The sequence below is a fragment of the Salvia hispanica genome, chromosome 4 (assembly GCF_029641045.1).
Source record: "Salvia hispanica isolate PSC_SH4W2 chromosome 4, Shi_PSC_v1, whole genome shotgun sequence".
NCBI lineage: Eukaryota > Viridiplantae > Streptophyta > Magnoliopsida > Lamiales > Lamiaceae > Salvia > Salvia hispanica.
Window position 1 is genome coordinate 46,571,532 of NC_142695.1, and position 20,909 is coordinate 46,592,440.

The window sequence follows — 20,909 nt, forward strand, 5'->3', positions numbered from 1 at the left end:
CTTTTGTGTGGTTATTGCATAGGATCTAGTTAACATAAAATAAACACAATAGATTAAATATCAACTTTCTAGATTAGATTTATTAATTGCTTTCTCGTATTAGTACTCTACTACTCTTGATTGTTATTCTCATCTGCATTAATCTAGCCTACATTTTTTAGTTTGCTACTCCCTCCGTCCCCGATTAGGAGTAGCACTTTCACCGGACACGGGTTTTAAGAAATGTAAAGAAAAGTTGGTTGAAAAAGTTAGTGGAATATGAGACCCACTTTTTTATACTATTAGTTTTATAATAAAATGTGAGTGAAATGAGTTAGTGAAATGTGGGACCTACTTACCATTTATGGTAAAAATGAAGTGCTACTCTTAATCGGGGACGGGCCGAATGGAAAAGTGCTACTCTTATTCGGGGACAGAGGAAGTATCATTTTTATGTGATATATACTTTATGTTAGTGCTTAAATGGTAATTGTGATTCAGAAATGTTATTTTTATGAGATTAACTGAAATGAAATAAGTAGCCTATTTTTTTGGGACTAAGGAAGTGCTCCATATTGTTTTTCGATAAATTTGCTTCAAAATAGTAAGTACTCCCGTATAAAATGTCAAAAACTTCAGCCCAATAAAATTCTTGCCCAAATTATATGAATAATCAAGGAGTTAGATTGCAATGGATGGACTTCAACAAAAGAGACTAATATTGGGGCTGTCCTGATTCAACATAAAAAGAAATCATAAACTTTCTCTATTTGAATATCGACAAAATAGCCATATTTCATTTTTAAATGCTACTGTACATCAAAATTATTACTAAAATATAAACTTATTTATATATCCTAATTGTTTTAAACAATTTTTGTAGACGCAGATATCATCAAGAAGATGAAATAGCCTTTTTTGTTGAAACATGATTTGCTTTAATGGTCTCACACGCACTATTTATCTACTGCCTCCATCTCCCAAATTTTAACACGATTTGACCCGGCACGAATTTTAAGAAATGTAATGAAAAGTGTTAAAAAAATTGGTGGGATATGGGTCCTACTTTTAAAGTATTAGTTTTATAATAAAATATGAATAGGAATGAGTTAGTGGAATATGAGGTTCACTACCAAAAATGGTAAAAAGTGAAGTGTGTTAAACTTTCAGGGACGGACCGAAATAGTAAACTGTGTCAAAATTTGGGGGACGGAGGTAGTAATAAATTGTATGTGTATGCTGATGGATGGATCATTGTTTGTAGATAAAGTGGTAGGGGAGCATTAGGGTACCACCATAGTTAGAGTGATGACGTACCACCAACCTCGTGCTGCCACGTGGCACGCTATCCAACAATATTAGAGGCTTATCCAGTAATATCATAATAAGCATTTTAGATGGATTTCTACAAATTGCTTGATAGTACTACGTGGATTGCCGTGTAGAGTGATGAGTTTTGTTGTATAGGCTATATAACAAAATAAATGTATAAAAAAGCAATATGTCTATATATATACTACAACTGGAACATTCTATGCCTATACAGCAATACTCAACAATCCACCTATTATTATCATGCAATCTAACGCATACTAAATTAATATTACTGGATATGTCTCTAATATTGCTGGATAACGTGGCACGTGGCAGCACGAGATTGATAGTACGTTTTCACTTTAAAAAAGGTTGTCATCTTAACATAATCCTAAAGTGGTATGTCCATAAACAAAACGTGAATAATTATTTTTAGAGGGAACATCTTTTTTGGTCCACGAACTTTGCCAAATTATTATTTTAGGTCCGTAAACTTTGAAAATATCATTTGAGGTCCATCAACTATGGGTTAATATCATTTGAAATACTTTTTTTACTATTTTCAAGTTTTTCTGGACGAAAAATACCCTCAATACCTTAAAGGGGTTATATATTTTTAATAAATTTATCATGAACTCATTTTTTATAAATATATTTACAATATATTTTTGACGAATTTTCTAAATATAATTTGACTTTCAATATTATCACTCAATTTTGTGACATGCAAGTAAAATTGCTTCTTCAATTTTTTATATCAAAAAATTGAAAAATTGAATGAAGAACGTTTCTTTAATAATAAAAAATTGAATAAGGATCTTTTCTTGCATGTCATATAATTAAGTGATAATATTGAAGGTCAAATTATATTTAGAAAATTCATCAAAAATATATAGTAAAATTATTTATAAAAAATATGAGTATATGATAAGTTTATTAAAAATATATACCCTTAAAGATATTGAGGGTATTTTCGTCCAGAAAAATTTGGAAATAGTAAAAAAATACTTCAATTGATATTAACCCATAGTTGGCAGACCTCAAATGATATTTTCAAAATTCACAGACCTAAATCGTGGGGAAAAAAAAATATTCCCTCTTATTTTTAAGAGAAAAATCCTGTAGAACTGATAAATGTTACTAACTCTCAGAGATAGTTGAATATCTATGTTTCTTCTTGAAGAACAACTGCGATTAGGCACAATTTCTTCACCAATTTTTTTTTTCATTTTTTCTTATTTTTTTATTGTAAAAATTGGATATGTTTTTTACTGTCGTTTGGTTGTGTTGAAGTACCACTTCAACATTAATTTAGTCATATATTACATCTACACATCAATTAAAAGTATCGCTAGCTAAACACGTCATAGGATTTTATTTTGTGAAAATGCTTGATTTTGAGAATTTAGACACACGCTACAAGTATAGTATGTTTTCACCATATTCAAAATTGCCGGTAAGACTTTAATTGGCCTGTAATTGATGTACACTACTTTTCTGACAATTAGTATTATTATTTAATGATATTCCATTCATTGTTAAAAACAAAAACAATAATCAGTAATTCCTAATAGAGAAAAAAAGAAGAGTCAACACTGAGTAAACATTTTAGGTATGCAATGAATACATGGACTCACTTGTCAAACCTCATTTCATTTACTCCAACATTCTCAATGCAGTTAATTTCTTGGTGCAAGCTATTTGAGAACCACAACTGATACATAATTCGAATTGATACATGGCTAAATCAACCACATGATACGATCTTTAATATTGTTGGTTAAACTGAAGAAATGATATTAATAATTTTTAAGATGTGTTATAGAATAAAAGTAAGTAGTATTAGAAACAAACTAGATTTCAAATAATTAACTCAACAAAGTATTGATGTAAAAGAATGTTGGAGAAAATGATAGTAGTATATTGTACTACACTTTTATATCACTCTATCCTTAATATCGTGGCATATACATATAGTACATACCACTATAGTAATTTTTTTTTGTATAATTACACATCGCTGACATAGATTAAAAATGTTGTGCAAAAGACGAGAGAGAGCCTGGTTGAACATAAGATTTCGTTACCAAAAATGTCTTACTCAGCTCGTAGTCGTATCAATATTGGTCAAATCTTGACCATTTAATGAATTTGATTTAAATATAGTATATAAAATTTAGTTAGAAGTTTAATCAGTTTAGACTTTAATTAGACATTAGACCAGGACGGCAAATCAAAGATGAAAACTACCAGGTCTGGATGTGTATGATAAAATTAATCAATTAATCTAATTAAGCTTTGGAGAATTATCCTCCATGTGTTTCGAATTCGATTATTTTTTATTTTTAATTAATTTCACAAGATAATTAAGTACATATATGATATTTTAGTTTTAGGTGGGGTGTTCGATTTGCAAGATTGAATCTCAAATTTAAATATATAATGTGTTTAGTTCATGAGATTCAATCCCATAACTCAATTATAGATGGATAATCATGTCATAATTAGTCATAGCTAACCACCCCAACTAAAATAATTTCACAACTCAATTATAGATTATATTTTGATACTCCATCCGTCCCATTAAATATGCAACATTTGGGAATCGACACGAGTTTTTATGTAGTGTTGTTTTGTTAGTTTATGAAGAGAGAGTAAAGTAAGAAAGATGAAAATGTAGAGATAGTGATGTTTCCATTTTAAGCGTTTTATTTTTAATGGGATAATCCAAAAAGAAAAACATTTCATTTTTAATGAGACAGAAAGAGTATTATTTTAACTAGGAAATCAAACACCATTTATATATATCAATCGTATGGAATCATCATCCAACTCCCAAATTGACCTTTCAAAAGAATTGCATTTTACGTCTTTTAATGTTTCTAGTTAGATACTAGTATCATATTTGATACGATAAATTATGCATCTACTCACCTATTTATGAAAAACTTTCCAAGTATCTATTATTGTGTCATTTGAAGGCACAATGTCCTCAAGACAAAATGTGTAGTTAGAATTACTGGTTCATTCCATCACTGACAGGTTTCTAAAACAAGATAAATGATACTAGTATATAGGCAAAAAATATTGCTACTATGTCAAAAGTGATTATTGTCATGATAAAAAAATGACTGATGTACTTAAAAACTTAATTGGATGGGGTTTGACCCGCACATATTCAACATACTAAATTAATATTAACATGTGAATTAAATACTTCCCATCTCATAAAATTAAACACTTTAGAGTTGTCATGCGAGATAGAATTAAAGAAGTGATTGAAGTATTTTAGTGGAGAATGTGATTCATTTCATTAGAAAGAAAAATTATTAAAACTAGAAGTAGATTATTTTTATGAGACAAACAAAAAATGGAAAATGCGTCTATTTTTATATGATGAATGAAGTATAAGAATTTTAAACTCTGTGTGCTTATATCACATTTTATTCTATTATGTCTTAATTGATAAACTGACCTTATATCAAGAAAGTGAAAACATAAAATTTAATAATCTGACATGTATTTATAGACATATGAAAACACCATCAACTATAGTGCATGAGTCCGAAAGCTATCGATAATGGGGGGCCATACCAATTAATTAGGGTTTCTCCAACCTTGTCACTGTGTCACACACTTATATGTATGTACTACAAATCTTTTGATTGAATCCAGAGTATTTAAATTCATAAACTTAGAATATTTAGAGATTTAGAGTTGATAATGTAATATTTCTACAATCTTTTGCGTTGTAGTTTGTGAGTTACAATCTGATTTACGTATCCTCACATGGTGCATACGATTTTCACAGATAGCAAAATTTGATCTCCCGATGTTGGGAAGATTTTGGTGAAAGTGAAGATAGTTTTAGGGATGTTGAGTAAATGCAGACGTTTTTTTTTTTTTAATTTTTAAGGTGCCTTGAACAAATATACTACTCCACTATACTATCCTACTGAGGAAACCCTAGTGTCACATTAAATTAAAGAAAAGGTTGTCAAATTATCAAAAATTGTCTCAATACTTCAGGAATATATATATGTGCTATTACAATTTGATAATGAGTAGTAGTATTAATAGATCATAGCATTCTTATGTGCGTAATTACTGTTCACTTAATAAAATGTTATTCTTCTCCATTTAAAAAAAATCAATGGATATAAAGATCAGCATACATATAAATTGCATCTCTTCAATTCTTCACACTATGTAAGAAATAAAAGTAAAAATTTAGTGAATGGTATAGTAAGTCGTTTCGCTCATTATTCAAACCTCAGGACTTTCTCTCTCATCAGCATTAAAAACACCTCTCTCTTTCTCTCTCTACCCGCCATTAATGCCATCACCTTCTCAATACGCTCTGCAATAACTTCTTCACTGCCATATCTTCCTCCACCTGTTTCCTCTCTCTCATCTTTTCTCCATCGTCCGATCCTTTCTCTCTCATCCTCTTCAATCCCAACTATTCTTCTTAAATTCTATTCACAAGAAAGGCACCACCATCAATAAAAAACCTTAAAAAACCTACTCCTTCATATTCATATGCATAAACCCTTTTTTTCTCTCTTTTTTCACTCTTTTCTTCCCACCGCTTAACCTACTTCTTGCTTGCTTCTAACAAAATCAACCCTTGTACAAGAGTAAGTAATTTTCCCATTTTTTCTGAATTTTATTCCTTCCATCAATTTATTTTATTTCACTTTAATTAGAATCTTGTTAGAAACCCCAAAAACGAAAGTCAATGTTTACTCAGTTGTCGCCTTTTAATCAACCAACCAACCATCACTTTGTTTTTATTTCAATCTCGAAACTGACACAAAAATCCTACTAATTTGATGCCAAATTAGCCTCAATTGACTTTCTTCGCCCATACATCTCTATAGAGAGCAAAGAGATCAGAACAAAGCTTTCTTTTTTAGGTTGAAGATGCGCAGCTGCTGATGATAAGCACAACAAGTCTGAAGATCCACACTTCAAAGTTGAAACACATCTTTCCTTTTTAGGCTGGTAATTAATTTCCCCTTATTATGTTGGTAATTAAATTGGAGCATTTATTTATTTTACACATACATAATTATAAACAAACACCATTTAATTTTCCTTGTCAAATCATCACTTCACACTAATAAATTCTCAAGAGGTCAACCATTTCTTTTACTCATGTGATAGGATTTTAGAAGAGTGAAAGATGTTTCAACCGAATATGTTCGAGAGCCACCACCATCTACTGGAAATGGGGAGTAAACCCCATGAAAATGAGGACTACGAGAGCAAGTCCGGCACCGACAACATGGAGGCGCCATCAGGCGATGATCAGGATCCCAACGACCGCCCCAAGAAGAAGCCGTATCACCGCCACACCCAGCACCAGATCCAAGAAATGGAATCGTATGTATTTCCTACAAAACTTGGCTTAAAAAATTTACAATATGTTTAACTTTTTGAAGTGCTTGAGTTTATATGATATGCTACTAGGTTTTTCAAGGAGTGCCCTCATCCCGATGATAAACAGAGGAAGGAGCTCGGACGTCGATTAGGGTTAGTGCCTCTTCAAGTTAAGTTTTGGTTTCAAAACAAGCGAACCCAGATGAAGGTAATTAATTATCTCTCTCTTTCTACACATATATATGTATATTCATATAAATAAGGCTGAATGGTATGAATTTAACGCAGTCTCAACACGAGAGAAATGAGAACACGCAGCTGAGAGACGAGAACGAGAAGCTCCGGGCGGAGAATATTAGGTACAAGGAGGCTCTTGGCAGCGTCTCCTGCCCCAACTGCGGTGGCCCAGCCTCTGTTGGGGAGATGTCGTTCGACGAGCAGCACCTGAGGATTGAGAATGCACGCTTGAGAGAAGAGGTGAGTTTTCTCTTTTAAATGCGTTTGCTCAAGGAATTAATGTTGTATTAAAAGCTAAGAATACGATTTGAGCTACCATTCTCGTTCGTGGTTTTCGGGTTGAATTGTGTGTTTGCTCAAGTAGTTAATGTTGAATTAAAATCCACTGTTGGAGGGTAGGAATTAATGTTTGTGGTTTAATTTCATGGTGAAATCTCCTTATAAATGTGTTCGCTCAAACAAGGACGATGAATTAAAAGCTTGTGTTGGAGAATGTGGGGGCAGCCATTAATGTTAGGGCTTGTATAATGTCTAAGTAGAGATGCTTAATGGACTGGTGGTTTACGGCATTAATTTGGTTTCTCTTCACAGATTGATAGGATTTCTGGGATAGCTGCAAAGTATGTAGGAAAGTCAATGCTATCATACCCTCAGCTCTTATCTGGAGCATCTGGGGAAATTTTCGGAGCTTCTGATATTCTCAGGTCCATACCCGGGCCGTCTGAAGCTGACAAGCCGATGATCATCGAGCTAGCAGTTGCAGCCATGGAGGAACTCATCAGAATGGCTCAAACTGGGGAGCCACTTTGGGTTCCCAGCAGTGATGGCTTGGGTGAAGTGTTGAGTGAAGATGAGTACATGAAGACTTTCCCACGAGGGATTGGCCCGAAATCGTTGGGGTTGAGATCCGAAGCTTCAAGAGAGTCAGGTGTGGTGATCATGAACCACATCAACCTCGTCGAGATCCTCATGGACACAGTAGGATAATTATCTTGCCCTTGCAGATTGATATTAAAGCTTTTGAAATCATAAATGATATGAATATATCTGACATATTATTTGCAGAATCAATGGTCTAGTGTGTTTTCGAGTATTGTTTCCAGAGCAACTACTCTGGAGGTGTTGTCCACTGGCGTTGCAGGAAACTACAATGGAGCTCTGCAAGTGGTAAGATAATCTGAGATATGTGGCAAATTATTTCCCAAATGACATAAAAACAATTTGAGAAATCTTATCTTGTTTATGATTTCAGATGACTGCGGAGTTCCAAGTCCCTTCTCCATTGGTCCCAACTCGAGAGGTTTACTTTGTGAGATACTGCAAACAACACGGCGATGGAACTTGGGCAGTGGTTGATGTCTCTTTGGACAACCTCAGACCTGCAACCATATCAAAATGCAGGCGAAGGCCATCTGGTTGTTTGATTCAAGAAATGCCCAACGGCTACTCTAAGGTATGAGAATTCATTCCAACACCGGATTAATTTCTTGAGGTTCAGTTTGAGCCTAACAAGATTTGCTTTCCTACTCTTTTCAAGGTGACATGGGTAGAACATGTAGAGGTTGATGATAGAGCTGTGCATAATATCTACAAACTATTAGTGAGTTCAGGCCTTGCATTTGGAGCCCGACGATGGGTGGCAACACTAGACAGGCAATGTGGGCGACTGGCTAGTGTTATGGCAACTAACATTTCATCTGGAGATGTAGGAGGTATACATACATATTGCTATAATTAGTAGTAAATGTTTAAACATATCAATTTTGCTTTTAATTCATGACTAAGAAGCTTCTGGTTGTGAATGGTAGGTAAAATAGGTTCAATTCGCGACTAAGAAGCTTCACATTTACGAACTGTAGGAGAAAATAGGGTCATTGCACGACAATATATACATAATTTCCAAGTTTCAGTACTTAATCAAATGTGCTGTATGGTTAAACTATCTGTATTACCTAATCAAATGTGCTGTATGGTTAAACTATCTGTATTACCTATGTGGTGCAGTCATATCTTCTCCCAAGGGTAGAAAGAGCATGCTGAAGCTTGCTGAGAGGATGGTGATGAGCTTTTGCACCGGCGTGGGTGCCTCAACTGCACACACATGGACCATGCTTTCCGGGAGTGGAGCCGATGATGTGAGAGTGATGAGTAGGAAGAGCATGGATGATCCTGGGAGACCTCCTGGGATCGTGCTCAGCGCTGCAACCTCATTCTGGCTCCCCGTCCCCCCAAATCAAGTCTTCGATTTCCTGCGCAATGAGAATTCAAGAAATGAGGTAGATAACAATTTCTTCAACATCCAAAGATAATTTTTTGAACAACAAGCTAAAAATATCTCTTATCCTTCTACAAAGTGGGACATTCTCTCAAATGGTGGCCTTGTTCAAGAAATGGCACACATTGCTAATGGCCGTGATCCAGGAAACTCGGTGTCTCTCCTGCGTGTTAATGTAAGTTATTAGAGTTTCTTGTGGTTTGCACGTTACCAAACATCTAACCATCGAAAATGTGATTGCAGAGTCCCAACTCGAGCCAGAGCAATATGCTGATACTGCAGGAGAGCTGCAGCGATGCCACTGGCTCCTACGTTATCTATGCTCCCGTAGACATCATGGCCATGAATGTAGTCTTAAGCGGTGGAGATCCCGACTACGTGGCCCTCTTGCCATCGGGATTTGCCATACTACCCGATGGAGACAACAACCAAACGAGAGGGATCAGTGAGGTCGGATCCTTGCTCACCGTTGCCTTCCAGATATTGGTCGATTCCGTCCCCACCGCCAAGCTCTCTTTGGGCTCCGTCGCAACTGTCAACAGCCTCATCAAATGCACGGTTGAAAGGATCAAAGGCGCAGTACTAAACGATGCTGCGTGACCAAAAACGCCGCTGGTAAATTCTCGATGATACATATATAAATATACGCACACATATTACACATTTCAATGCATGATTAAGATATAGTAGTAATGATATTAATATGGTCTCATTTTACCTAGTGAAGCAATTCATCGAACACCATGCGCCTAATCAACAATTATCTTCTTGCAAGCATTTCATCGAACACCTTAACTTGTATGCCGATAGTTTCTCATAAACTGCTATTGTAGGTCTGATGCAGAAGCAATTGGTGAGTTTGTGTTAGCAGAGATATTTGTTTACAAAATGATGCAACAGGAAGAAGGGAAGAAGTCAAGAACGCACCTTGAATTGATCCTTGCCGATTAATGAGGACGACGAAATTAGCAGGATTTATCATTAAACTGCAAGGGTTATTGGTTCGGGCATTGACTCCACCTTCAACCACAAATTCCAGTAAACAAAAAGACTCCTTTTCGCATTGTATTTGTATCCAACTCTTTAATCTATTTTGTTCGGATATTGGACCTCCATTAATTTTTGAACGAACTTTATCATTAATCCTAAAATTGAGATTTTTCTGAATTTTAAAAATTCATGTTTATTAAGAGTTTGAATTGTAAAAATTCACGCCAAACGAGATTTGCACTGACAATTTTGCCTTGCATAAATTTTATAAAAGAAAAAAAATTAAATAAGATGTAAATTCTACTTTTATACTATATTAATTTTATAGAGTAATAAAATATGAGTTATTATTAATGCTGAGTCACTAAGTACTCAAAATAAATAAAAAATACAGATTTTAATTGTGGACGTACTTAATGACAAATTGGAACTTTTTTTTTTACATAAGGTTAGGAATGTCAAGTGGGCAAATTCGCTCGGGTTCGGGCCAATTCACTCGAGGTGTCAGGCTATTTGGGTGCGGGTTATTTGGGTTGTTAATTTTTCAGGCTATAAATTTCCGGCTCTAACCCTAAATTTCCGGGTTTCGAGCTAACCCACGGGCTATTCGGGTCAAAAGTGATCTTATGTGTTAGTACTTTCTATCCAATCCAATATTCGAACTTGTAAAAAAATAAGTACAGATTATCGCAAATAGTAAAGTATTATCAAAGTGATCAAGAGAAATAAAATAATAACAATTGAATATTGAAACAAAATACATAAACATATCGCTAATTAGTAGAACACGTGAATCTTACTACAGTTAAATGGAAATCATGCATTAATAAGGAGTTCAATGACATTCTTAATTATATACCCAAAAAATAAATTCTGAGTAGTTAAAATAGATAGAATAGATAGCAGTATGTCAAAAATAAATTCTATGGAGTTGAATGACATTCTTCTACATCAATAACGTTTGAAGCTTCAACCGGATCATTCTCTTCGAGAGCAAAGACGTAATGCGACATTTAATATGAGTAAATATTAATAACATCTATATTCCATATAACCAAAACTTTCAATTTGAGAGAGAATACATAATTACCATATATACTTCATATCAATGCTGCTTTAATATTGTACAGTAATTATCATATATACTTCATATTAACATTGCTTTTAATATTGTAATTACCATATATACTTCATATAAGTATATAACCCAAAATTTTAATTATATTTTTATTTTAAATGCTCAACCCATGGGCTAACCCGCAACCCACCCGGGCCAGCCTGCATAACCCACTGACCTGAACGGGTCAGCCTATGTAGCCCTATTATATATTTGGGTTATGATTTTCCGGCCCTAACTCTATGATTTTACCAGGTTATTTGGGTCGACCCGCGGATTTCGGGCTAGATTGACATCCCTACCTACGGTGATATGGAGAAAATATATCTGACCATTATAGCATAGTCATTAAATTACAATACACTGTCAAGAGTCAAGACTAACAAACATATGTAATGTAAGTTAGTAGTAGTATATAATTTGTAAAATCTAAAACGGAAATTCTTGTTTGGGTCACATATTTTATATTCAGGGCTAGGTTAGTGGGCTACTACAACTCAGTTTATCAGAATTTGAACTTGCATTACTTTTTATTTTTTAATATTGTAAGCTAAATTCACTTACTTTTAGTAAATCAATTTTTATAGTATCAAATAAAAATACCGTATAGCTGGAACTATAAACAATACAAAATTGCAAATGCTCATGTATATTATTTATTGGTTGTAATTAAGATTAAAAAAATTCAAATCAGCACAATTATTCATCAACAAATATAACAAGGTTAACAAATTTTCACAAAGGCCGTCCTGCTCTCAATTTTCCGAGAATTAAGAAAAAAAGATATTTAGTTTCTCATATCAATCTTTGTTATATACATGTACTGTTTGATCTTTTATAGCCCCACCCATTGTATTTGTGTTCCAGAATAAGACAATAAGTGGACAGAATGGAAGAAATTCACAAGTTGAATTAGATGATTTGATTATACAACTTGGATGTTTGTTGTTTTGGCGTTGTCTTCAATGAATTTGGTTTTTGGCTTTCCTTGCCTTGAAGGCCTTGATGAACAAGAGCCGTTGTTGGATTGAGAAGAGTTATTCGATCTCGGCTTCTTCCTCCTCTCCTTCTTCTTCACGCCAGCAACCTCCGTCGAGGTTTCACCCGATTGGGATTCACCAAGTTCTGTTCATAACAAACCATGAATTTCACATCAGATAAACCATGAAAGAATGGATAAAGATGCACCTCGAGATGACCAGGGAGACATGCCGGCTGATCCCGAACCGGAGACAGAATTACCAAGGGATGTTGCTGCAAAATCACTCCCTGTCTTGTACTCGTTCATCTATAAAATCAAGATCAAATCCATGACACTGCAATATGCATATCCAAATAAAACAATACTACTCATCAATTTACCCAAGAGGGTGCATTTCCGGAGGAGCCATCCATCCCAATATGTGCTACATGCTTCACATCAGTGGGGCCCCCAATTTCCAGTTCTGGCTCCTTAACTGCAACAAAAAAACCCCACTTATTTCCCCCAAAAAATAAGCCCCAAAAATGATGTAATTAAATTACCAAACATTTGAGTGATGCTGTATTTGACTCCTTTATATATCCCCTTCATTTTTGTTCCCATTTGGGAAGCCGTACGGATCAGAAACAAATTGGCGTGCACAATCACAATCAAATTTGTCGAAAGGGGTTGGTTCCTCCTTTGCCTAATTCCAAAGCAACCACAATCCAATTAAATTTTATTATTTTATGCATCAATTAAGGTACTTCTTGAACATTTCATACAGAATAATTTTAACTGGGGGGAAGGAGAATTAGGAGAGAGGCAACTTCTCCTATCATTCTGCAGGTCGCATATCTTCAAACAATGTTGGTGAGTATTAGTATATGCATGCAACGAAAGAAATAATATTAATAATTTGATAAAGGGGGGCTTCTTTCTTCAATGAGTCGAGATAATTCGAGGATATGGTGAGGTGATTAGTGAAAGAATTAACGTCGGCATCGAATGAAGAAAATCAAGAAAAAGTGGGATGATTTTGAGGAAATATAGGACTGGGGTCGGTGGCGTTGTCGGAGAAGTAATCCAACGCGAATTGTGTTTGGTGGCTGTGGGATTATTTTTGGAGGTTGAGGAAAGAGAACAAGAGATGCTGGGAAACCACTAAATTCTCCCAAAAAATTGGTGGGCTGAATTTGATGGAAAAAGACAATGGACAAAACTATTTATATACTCCTACAAAAATAACATAATAAAATCAATTTTGTAATACTTAACAAAAAAACATTGATATTGTTATAACTTCAAAATTTAATCAAGTAAGCCTCCAAACACGTTGCAGACAACGTTTGCTTTGGTTGGTTTGTTTGTTATGAAAAAAACAGATTGCTTCGAATATTATCTTTTAATGCATGTTTTGAATTAAGTTTCCAAAAGGTGTGAATTCGAAGTTCATAACATTCCGCATCTAATTAAATAAGCTGAAATGCATTTTTATCAGCTGAGTGTAACGCCCCACTCTATGCTTGTTGTGGATGTTATAAATTATTTTCAAGTGGAATGTCTTCTTGAGCACATCGAAACATGAAATGCTTAGCTCTGTCACTACATGAAGCATATCATCAATCATGCAGCTTCATGCATAACAAACATAAAAGTTCAAGTGTCAATAGATCAGTCCGCAAATGGTAGGCAGAGGTAAAAGAACCTCGAGCTAAAAAGATAGAGGGAAGAAAATATGAGTCACTACACCCATATCATATTCAGAAAAAGGAACTCTTTGTTTATTCAAGTGTGAAATTTGTGTCATTGTCCCAGGATGCAGATATATGCAATGCCACTCGGTAAAAGAATCTCGCGAGCACAGGATGCTTTAGCTAAAGAAAACAGGCATACAAGAGTAGCAAAATAACTTTGGTACCCCCTACTCACTTCAGAACTATTAACCATATTGTAGCACATCTTCTTGAACAAGTTCGGTGTAATTGTACTCATCAACTCTCTGTATTGCTATCATGAGTACTAGCACTGCCGATTACCCAATCCTGGACTAGTATAGATGAATAAGGCAAAATATTGTATTTCTATAAACTTGATTACCAGTCCTACTGATGATATCTGCTTACGATAACCCTACAACTTAAGAATGAGCCTTATTCATGGTACAAGTATAAGGCCACAGTTGATTCATTTTGGGATATCATTGACAGATTATCTAAGGCAATGAAAAATAGTATTACAGTTCAGTTCCTAGGGTTAAAGAAATCAATAAAACATGTGTGATTACATTGCACAACAGGAAACCATGAAGATTCAAATTGCCATCCCTCTTTAGCATGTAGTGAGAGCCTAGCAAAGAAATGATCAATTTACCCAACAGAACAAATCATATTCATTACTTTTATTTCCTTCATTTCACAACATACCTAGGCTTAGTGCAAATAGAAAATGCACACCAAAGAGAAACAGACACAAAAAGACCATTGCATTTCAAGAGTGGAAAGTTCAAATTGTAGTAAGTAATTACTAACTGAAAAGCCATCAGTAAGGGAGTCACTTTTACAAAAATATTCAGCATTGCATATTCAATTGAGGAAGGCTGAAAGTGCTAGTACAACTGATGAATACATCCTACACATTCAGGCAGCATTAGTTTCTTACCAAAAGCCAGAGAAGATCACTGCCAGCTCGTAGGCATGTAGCCATGAATGCCATACCCGGTCTTCCAATTATCCAAGAATATCACCTTCTTCACGGCCCAGAACGATACGAACAGCACGAAAAGCATCACAACTCTCTGCACAGTCTTGTTCTTCACCCTCACCAATACATGAGTCACAAAAGCCAGCAGCAGCCCCACGATTGTGTACAGGAAGCCAATCGAGAATCCCTCGGCCCCGAGCTGCATCCCTGACCCCTGGTAGAAGAACACCAGCTTCGATGGATCCTGCCTATCCGCAATAAACATCGGCATTTTCCTAATTATGTTAAACATCGCCCCCGAAACGCTGAAGAAGTAGACGAAAACCGCCCCCGCCATCCATATGTTCTTATCGTGGAAAATTGTGTTTCCGGCGATCAATTTCTTCAGGAAGAACGGAGTCCAGATCAGGATTACAGCGATTATGAATGCGATCTGTTTCTTCGAAACAACTGGAGGGCGATTGAGCGGCCCAACGGTGAATTTAGCTCTTGATTCGATGAATTCGGCCATCGAATCGCCCAATCTCGAGTAATCGGCGGCGTCCATTTGAATAGATTCCGTCTTCACATCGGAGGCGGTGGGCGGGATGAGGCGGATGTGAGGGAGGGAGTTGACGCCGAAAAGGGCGAAGGATGATTGAGATTCCTGGAATTCGATTTCGAAGAAGAAGAGTTTCGATTTGGAATTAGGGTTATTCGATTGGAAAGAGGCGGAAACGAGGGCGAATTCGGATTTGAGTGTTGGGAGCGAAAGCTCGGGTTTAGAGTGGAGCTGGTGCGCGTCGAAGAAGATTAGGGAGTGGAAGGGGCGTGGGGTGGGCAGGGAGACGATGCGGCGGAGGAGGGAGTCGGAGAGGCGGATGACGCCGGTGGGGGACTGCGATTGGAGGTCGGAGAGCTCGGTAAGGAGGGACTCAGAGGAGAGGGATATGGCGGGGGTTGTGAGAAGGGATAGGTGGCTGATGAAGAGGAGAGCTGCGACGGCGAATGTGGTCGGCGAGATCGCCATTGCGACGGCGAGCGGCGGAAGAGAGTGGGGTTTGAAACAAGCGGAGACTTACGAGGACTTTGAGTGTTGTTGGACTTTGGGCAGAAAGCTGACTAGGATTTAGGTGCAGGTAGTAGTACCAATGGCATCAGGCCACTTCAGATATTCATCTATCGTTTTTATTTCTGTTATACTGTAATGATTTACTATCTTCGTCAACTAAAATTTGTCCAACTTTAATCCGACATAAATTTTAAAAAATGCAAGGGTAATTGAATTTAAAAAGTTAGTGGATTGTGAGTACTTTTATATATTAATTTTATAATAAAATATTAGTAGGAATGAGTTAGTAGAATATATAGTCCCACTACTAAAAATGTTAAAAATAAAATGAGATAAATTTTAAAGGACGGACGAAAATGGAAAAATAGAATAAATTTTGGTGGACAAAGATAGTAACTCTTCTTTCAATGTCATATTATTAACTTAATTTTTATATTTCTATATGATATTGCTATACTTTTTCAATAAATTTGCCACGGCCAAGTTACCAGAGCTATCTATCACATTAGACCGGCCAAACTGTCATTGTTGATATTAATTATTAAATCATCTGTTATAATTTATCATATGTATATTCTCACAATTTGATTATAGATATATTGGGCCTTTTGAAATTACTAAATCTTCAAAAAGGATCACCTACTACAATTCCTACTTCATCTTCTAATACACATACACAAATAGGTGTGAATCACACATATTTGTGGGCTGGGCCGGGCCGGCCCGGCCCGGGCCCGATGAAGCCCGGATGACATTTAGGCCCAGTCCAGCCCAGGCCCATGTATGGAACGGGCTGGGCCGAGCCTGGGTTTTGGTTTGTATATTGAGCCCAGCCCAGCCCGAGCCCAATTAGCAAGTGGGCCGGGCTGGGCTGGGTCGGGCCTAGTTTACATATTTTCATAATCAAGGAGATGATAATATATGTAAATGAAAAACAAATGATAATGTTGCTAATTCATGTAAAAAAATTATAAATTCATAAAACTTAGCTAAATTATACTCCCACCGTCCCCCATTAGGAGTCACACTTCCGTTTCTGTCCTCGTTTTATAAAAATTATAATAAATAGTTAAAGTGGAGAAATGGTAAAGTAAGAGAGAGAATAACATAGATAAAACTTTTCTCTACATTATTCTCTCTCTTACTTTACCATTTTTCCACTTTAACTATTTATTATCATTTTTATAAAACGAGGGCAGAAACGGAAGTGTGACTCCTAATGGGGGACGGAGGGAGTACCTTGTAAGCTAAATATACCATGTTAGATAATCTAAAACTAATTATTATACATATATTCGGAACTGTTTTTGATGAGACAAATCAATTAACAATTAATTTCTATAATCATGGAAATCACAATCAATTTAATTCTAGGAATAGGATCCACTAAGAATATTAAATTTGTTATATATTATAATTTAGGTTTAGTGAATGAATGCATCAATTTATTAAAATTGCCAAGATATAATTAATCAAGGATCTTAAGATATATTCAACAATATCTAATCTTCATAATTTATGTATATATATATATATATATATAAGGCAGACGCTATTTTCTATCATTATGCAAATTATGATTAAATCTAAAATAACAATTATTCTAGAAAGAGAACAATTAGTTAACAACTAAGCTATATAATTATGGAAATAAAATTTGCAATAAGTCTTGATTTAGGTTAATTAATTGAATTTATCAATTATTCCAAATTACTCGATGGAAAGTAGCATTTTATGTTTTTATACTTATATCTATCTTATAGAAATTTTCACATGTTATTTTTAAATTCATAAAATATATACTAAGTGTATGCAAATGGGATAGATTTAATACTAATTACATAAGGAAATTGTACTGGGCCGGGCCTGGGCCTGGGCCGGTCCCGGGCTTGGGCCGGGCTTCAGGTGGTCCTGGGCCCGGGCCGGTCCTGGGTTTAGAAAACAGCCCAATTGGAGCACGATTAAACCATTAAGCCCAGCCCAGGCCCGCTCTATTTCACTAACGGGCCGGGCCTGGGTCGGCCCACAACCGGGCTGGGCCGGGCTGGGCTGGGTCGGCCCGACCCACTTGACATCTCTATGTGTGATGGTCTGATGGATCATGTTTATATGTGTATTAGGAGATGGAGTAGGAATTGTGGTAGGTGATTCATTCCAGATCTTCCGTCTATTTCATAGTAGTAGACTTATTTTGCGATTGTCAGTAAATGATTCCCTCTATTTCATAGTAGTAGAGTTATTTTGCGATCGTCAGTAAACGATTCCCTCTATTTCATAGTAATAGAGTTATTCTGCGATTGTTGTACGTTTAATAGCATATTTTTTCTCATTTATTTTTACTTAGAAATATACCCACTACCGCAAAACGGATGGAGATGGAGTAAGTAGCAAAGGCATCAACAAACCGCCCGAATAGAAATTCATTATGCACAACGTGATCTTCAACAAGTCCACTAAAAGCATTTCCATCCGTACTCTTATTTAAGAGCATGGAGGTGGGCCCGAGCCCACTTTTACTCACTGTCCTTAGGTAAGAGCACAACACCCACATCCGTACTCTTCAGCAAGGACAAGCTCAAGGGTCCCACCATTCTATTATTCAATTTAAATACTTCAATTACTAAAAATATTTTTATAATATAAAAATACATTAAAAAATAAAAATTACATAATTAAAATCCTAAAAAATAAAATACATAATTAAAATCCTAGAAAATAAAAAAATACATAATTAAAATCCTACAAATTAAAAATTACATAATTAAAGACTAAAAAATATCCCCGTGGAAGACTAGTCCTCTATCCCCAATGTTCTTCGGAGACCCCGTATCTTTGCCACATGTGTTGCAAGTTGGTCAGGAGTCATGCTAGACCTATCGGCCGCATTGAATTAACCTAAGAGGGTCCACAACGAGCTGGTTGGGGGTTGAGGTGGCACAAAGGAAGCGGGAGCGGGGGCAGATGGAGTCGGGGCGCGACGGCGGTTGGCCGTCGCCTTCTTCTTTCCTTGCGGCCGGCGGGAACTGCTCGGGTCAGCGTCGGGGCTACCCAAGTTAGTTCTGGCAAGCTGGGTAGCCACTTCATCGGAGACGCCGTCGGATAGGGCTACCGACCTCGACCGTTTGCTGGAGGAGCTGGAGGAGGATGCTACTACGTATCGCCCATCGGGGGCATCTTGAAGTGGGGGTATTTATAGATGAAAATATGAATTTTGGGGAAAAAAAATTGAAAAATAAATTAAAAGTGTGTAGAAAACGGATATAATTTATTGGGAAGTGGGAAAATATATTTTTTTGTTTAAAAATGTTTTTATTAATTAGTTTCGAATTTTTTTTTAAAAAAAGAAAAAATCAAATTTGTCAATGGCTATGCCGTTCGCCAATCAGGAGATGCCACGTAAGGCTGCTCAGCGGCACGTACGTTCTCTTATTTAAGAGCAGCGCCGTGCCGCTGGCACGGACGGACAAGAGCCGCTGCGGATGCTAAGACTTGTACTATAGACTAAAAAATTTAGAGTGAACTATGTAAATGGTACATGATCTTTATTTTATATCGTTTTTGGTACACAGTGACAAAAATAACCCTAGGTACCAAATATGAGATTTTTTTTTCATGAAGGATATTTTTGGAAATTTCCATTAAATATGTGATTATTTTTTCTTCCTTTCTTATTTCTCTTTTTCTTCTTTAGTTTCTTCTTCTTTCTTTTTTTCTTCATTTTCTTCTTTCTTTTTAGTATTTTATCTTCCTTTCTTTTATCTTTTTTGTCCTTAGTTTATTTTTCTTCTTCCTTATTTTTTTGTTCTTTCTTTTTAGTGTTATATACATACATCTAATTGCATTCATAATATAAATAAAAAACAAATATACCTAATTAAATTAATTATTTAAAGTAATTAAATCAATTGCAATATTTTTTATTAAATTATTTTACACTCATTTTAAGGTTAAAACACCTAACTAAAAATATTCAACTTTTTATATCATTATGAATACAATTCACTTAAATTTTTATTAAGACTATATTGATTAGTTACTAATTTAATGTAAAATAATAATAATAATTATTTCATTATATTATGTGATTCATAATTTATATAATTATACTATAATTATTTATTAATTACTATCTGTTTTTAGTATTATAACATAATAATCTATATTGATTAGTTACTAATTTAATGTAAAATATTAATTATAATTATTATATAATGTGATTCATAATTTATATAATTATACTACAATTATTTATTAATTACTATCAATTTTAGTATTATAACAATAATAATTAAATATAATTATATCTAAGTATATTTGAATAATTTAAAAATGAATTAATTATTAATTTATAACATCAAAATAATAATATTAATATTGATTAATAATAATAGTATAAAGAATTAGGAGAATGAGAGAAGATATTATAATTTCACTTTTGGTACAAATTTTATGTACGTCCAAAATACCATATATGACATAAATGGAAAAATATATTTGTTTAAAAGACATTTTGGGAAGAAAATTGCATCAGGTACCAAAAATATTATTTATAGGTACTAAAAATAATATAAAATAAAGATCAGGTATCATTTACGTGCGAAAATGAAAAATCAGGTACTATTTATGTAGTTCACTCAAAAATTTATACCACACAAGATCCTGGGTAATCATTTACTGAAGGCTATATAAGTCAATTGATTTAAATCCCTTCTCTTTCTCTTATGCCATTTAGATCGGAGAGATTTCGGAATAAGGGTTTAAATTCGCTGACCTTTCGAAATTTAAGATTCAATCTGCAGACCTTTCAGAATATGGGATCGAGGCATGCGAATTTTTCGGAACAAGGGATTTTTGAATTTTTCTATTTTTTATCTTCTTTTTTATTATTATTTCCATC

General features: G+C 35.0%; 3 protein-coding genes and 1 long non-coding RNA gene across 5 annotated transcripts; 1 reads left to right on the forward strand and 3 right to left on the reverse strand.

Moving 5' to 3' along the window:
* Positions 1–5,682: 5,682 nt before the first annotated feature.
* LOC125196232 (homeobox-leucine zipper protein MERISTEM L1-like) lies at positions 5,683–10,341 on the forward strand. Its single transcript, XM_048094659.2, has 12 exons — positions 5,683–6,300; positions 6,463–6,681; positions 6,769–6,886; positions 6,967–7,155; positions 7,507–7,893; positions 7,981–8,082; positions 8,168–8,368; positions 8,453–8,627; positions 8,920–9,191; positions 9,270–9,365; positions 9,434–9,805; positions 10,024–10,341. Exons 2-11 carry the CDS (start codon positions 6,482–6,484, stop codon positions 9,788–9,790), a joined length of 2,097 nt encoding a protein of 698 aa, XP_047950616.2. The 5' UTR covers positions 5,683–6,300; positions 6,463–6,481; the 3' UTR covers positions 9,791–9,805; positions 10,024–10,341.
* On the reverse strand, positions 7,921–10,246 carry LOC148929299 (uncharacterized). The gene is made up of 3 exons (XR_016128851.1): positions 10,118–10,246; positions 9,909–10,025; positions 7,921–9,782 (listed from the first exon to the last, which is right to left on the reverse strand). It is a non-coding gene; the product is annotated as an uncharacterized LOC148929299 (long non-coding RNA).
* Positions 10,342–12,067: 1,726 nt separating the features above from the next.
* Positions 12,068–13,449, reverse strand: LOC125197535 (CRIB domain-containing protein RIC5-like). Of its 2 annotated transcripts, none has more exons than XM_048096298.2 (5): positions 13,044–13,449; positions 12,822–12,964; positions 12,660–12,754; positions 12,540–12,585; positions 12,068–12,422 (listed from the first exon to the last, which is right to left on the reverse strand). In XM_048096298.2, the coding sequence occupies exons 2-5, from the start codon at positions 12,880–12,882 to the stop codon at positions 12,223–12,225; spliced, it is 402 nt and encodes a 133-aa protein (XP_047952255.1). In that variant the 5' UTR covers positions 12,883–12,964; positions 13,044–13,449; the 3' UTR covers positions 12,068–12,222. The 2 variants fall into 2 exon arrangements, with proteins under 2 accessions (XP_047952255.1, XP_047952253.1); XM_048096296.2 differs by having other exon boundaries at positions 12,486–12,585; positions 13,044–13,443.
* Positions 13,450–14,722: 1,273 nt separating this feature from the next.
* On the reverse strand, positions 14,723–16,069 carry LOC125192261 (Oligosaccharyltransferase complex/magnesium transporter family protein). Its single transcript, XM_048089786.2, has one exon. The coding sequence runs from the start codon at positions 15,968–15,970 to the stop codon at positions 14,936–14,938; it is 1,035 nt and encodes a 344-aa protein (XP_047945743.1). The 5' UTR covers positions 15,971–16,069; the 3' UTR covers positions 14,723–14,935.
* Between the last annotated feature and the right edge of the window lie 4,840 nt (positions 16,070–20,909).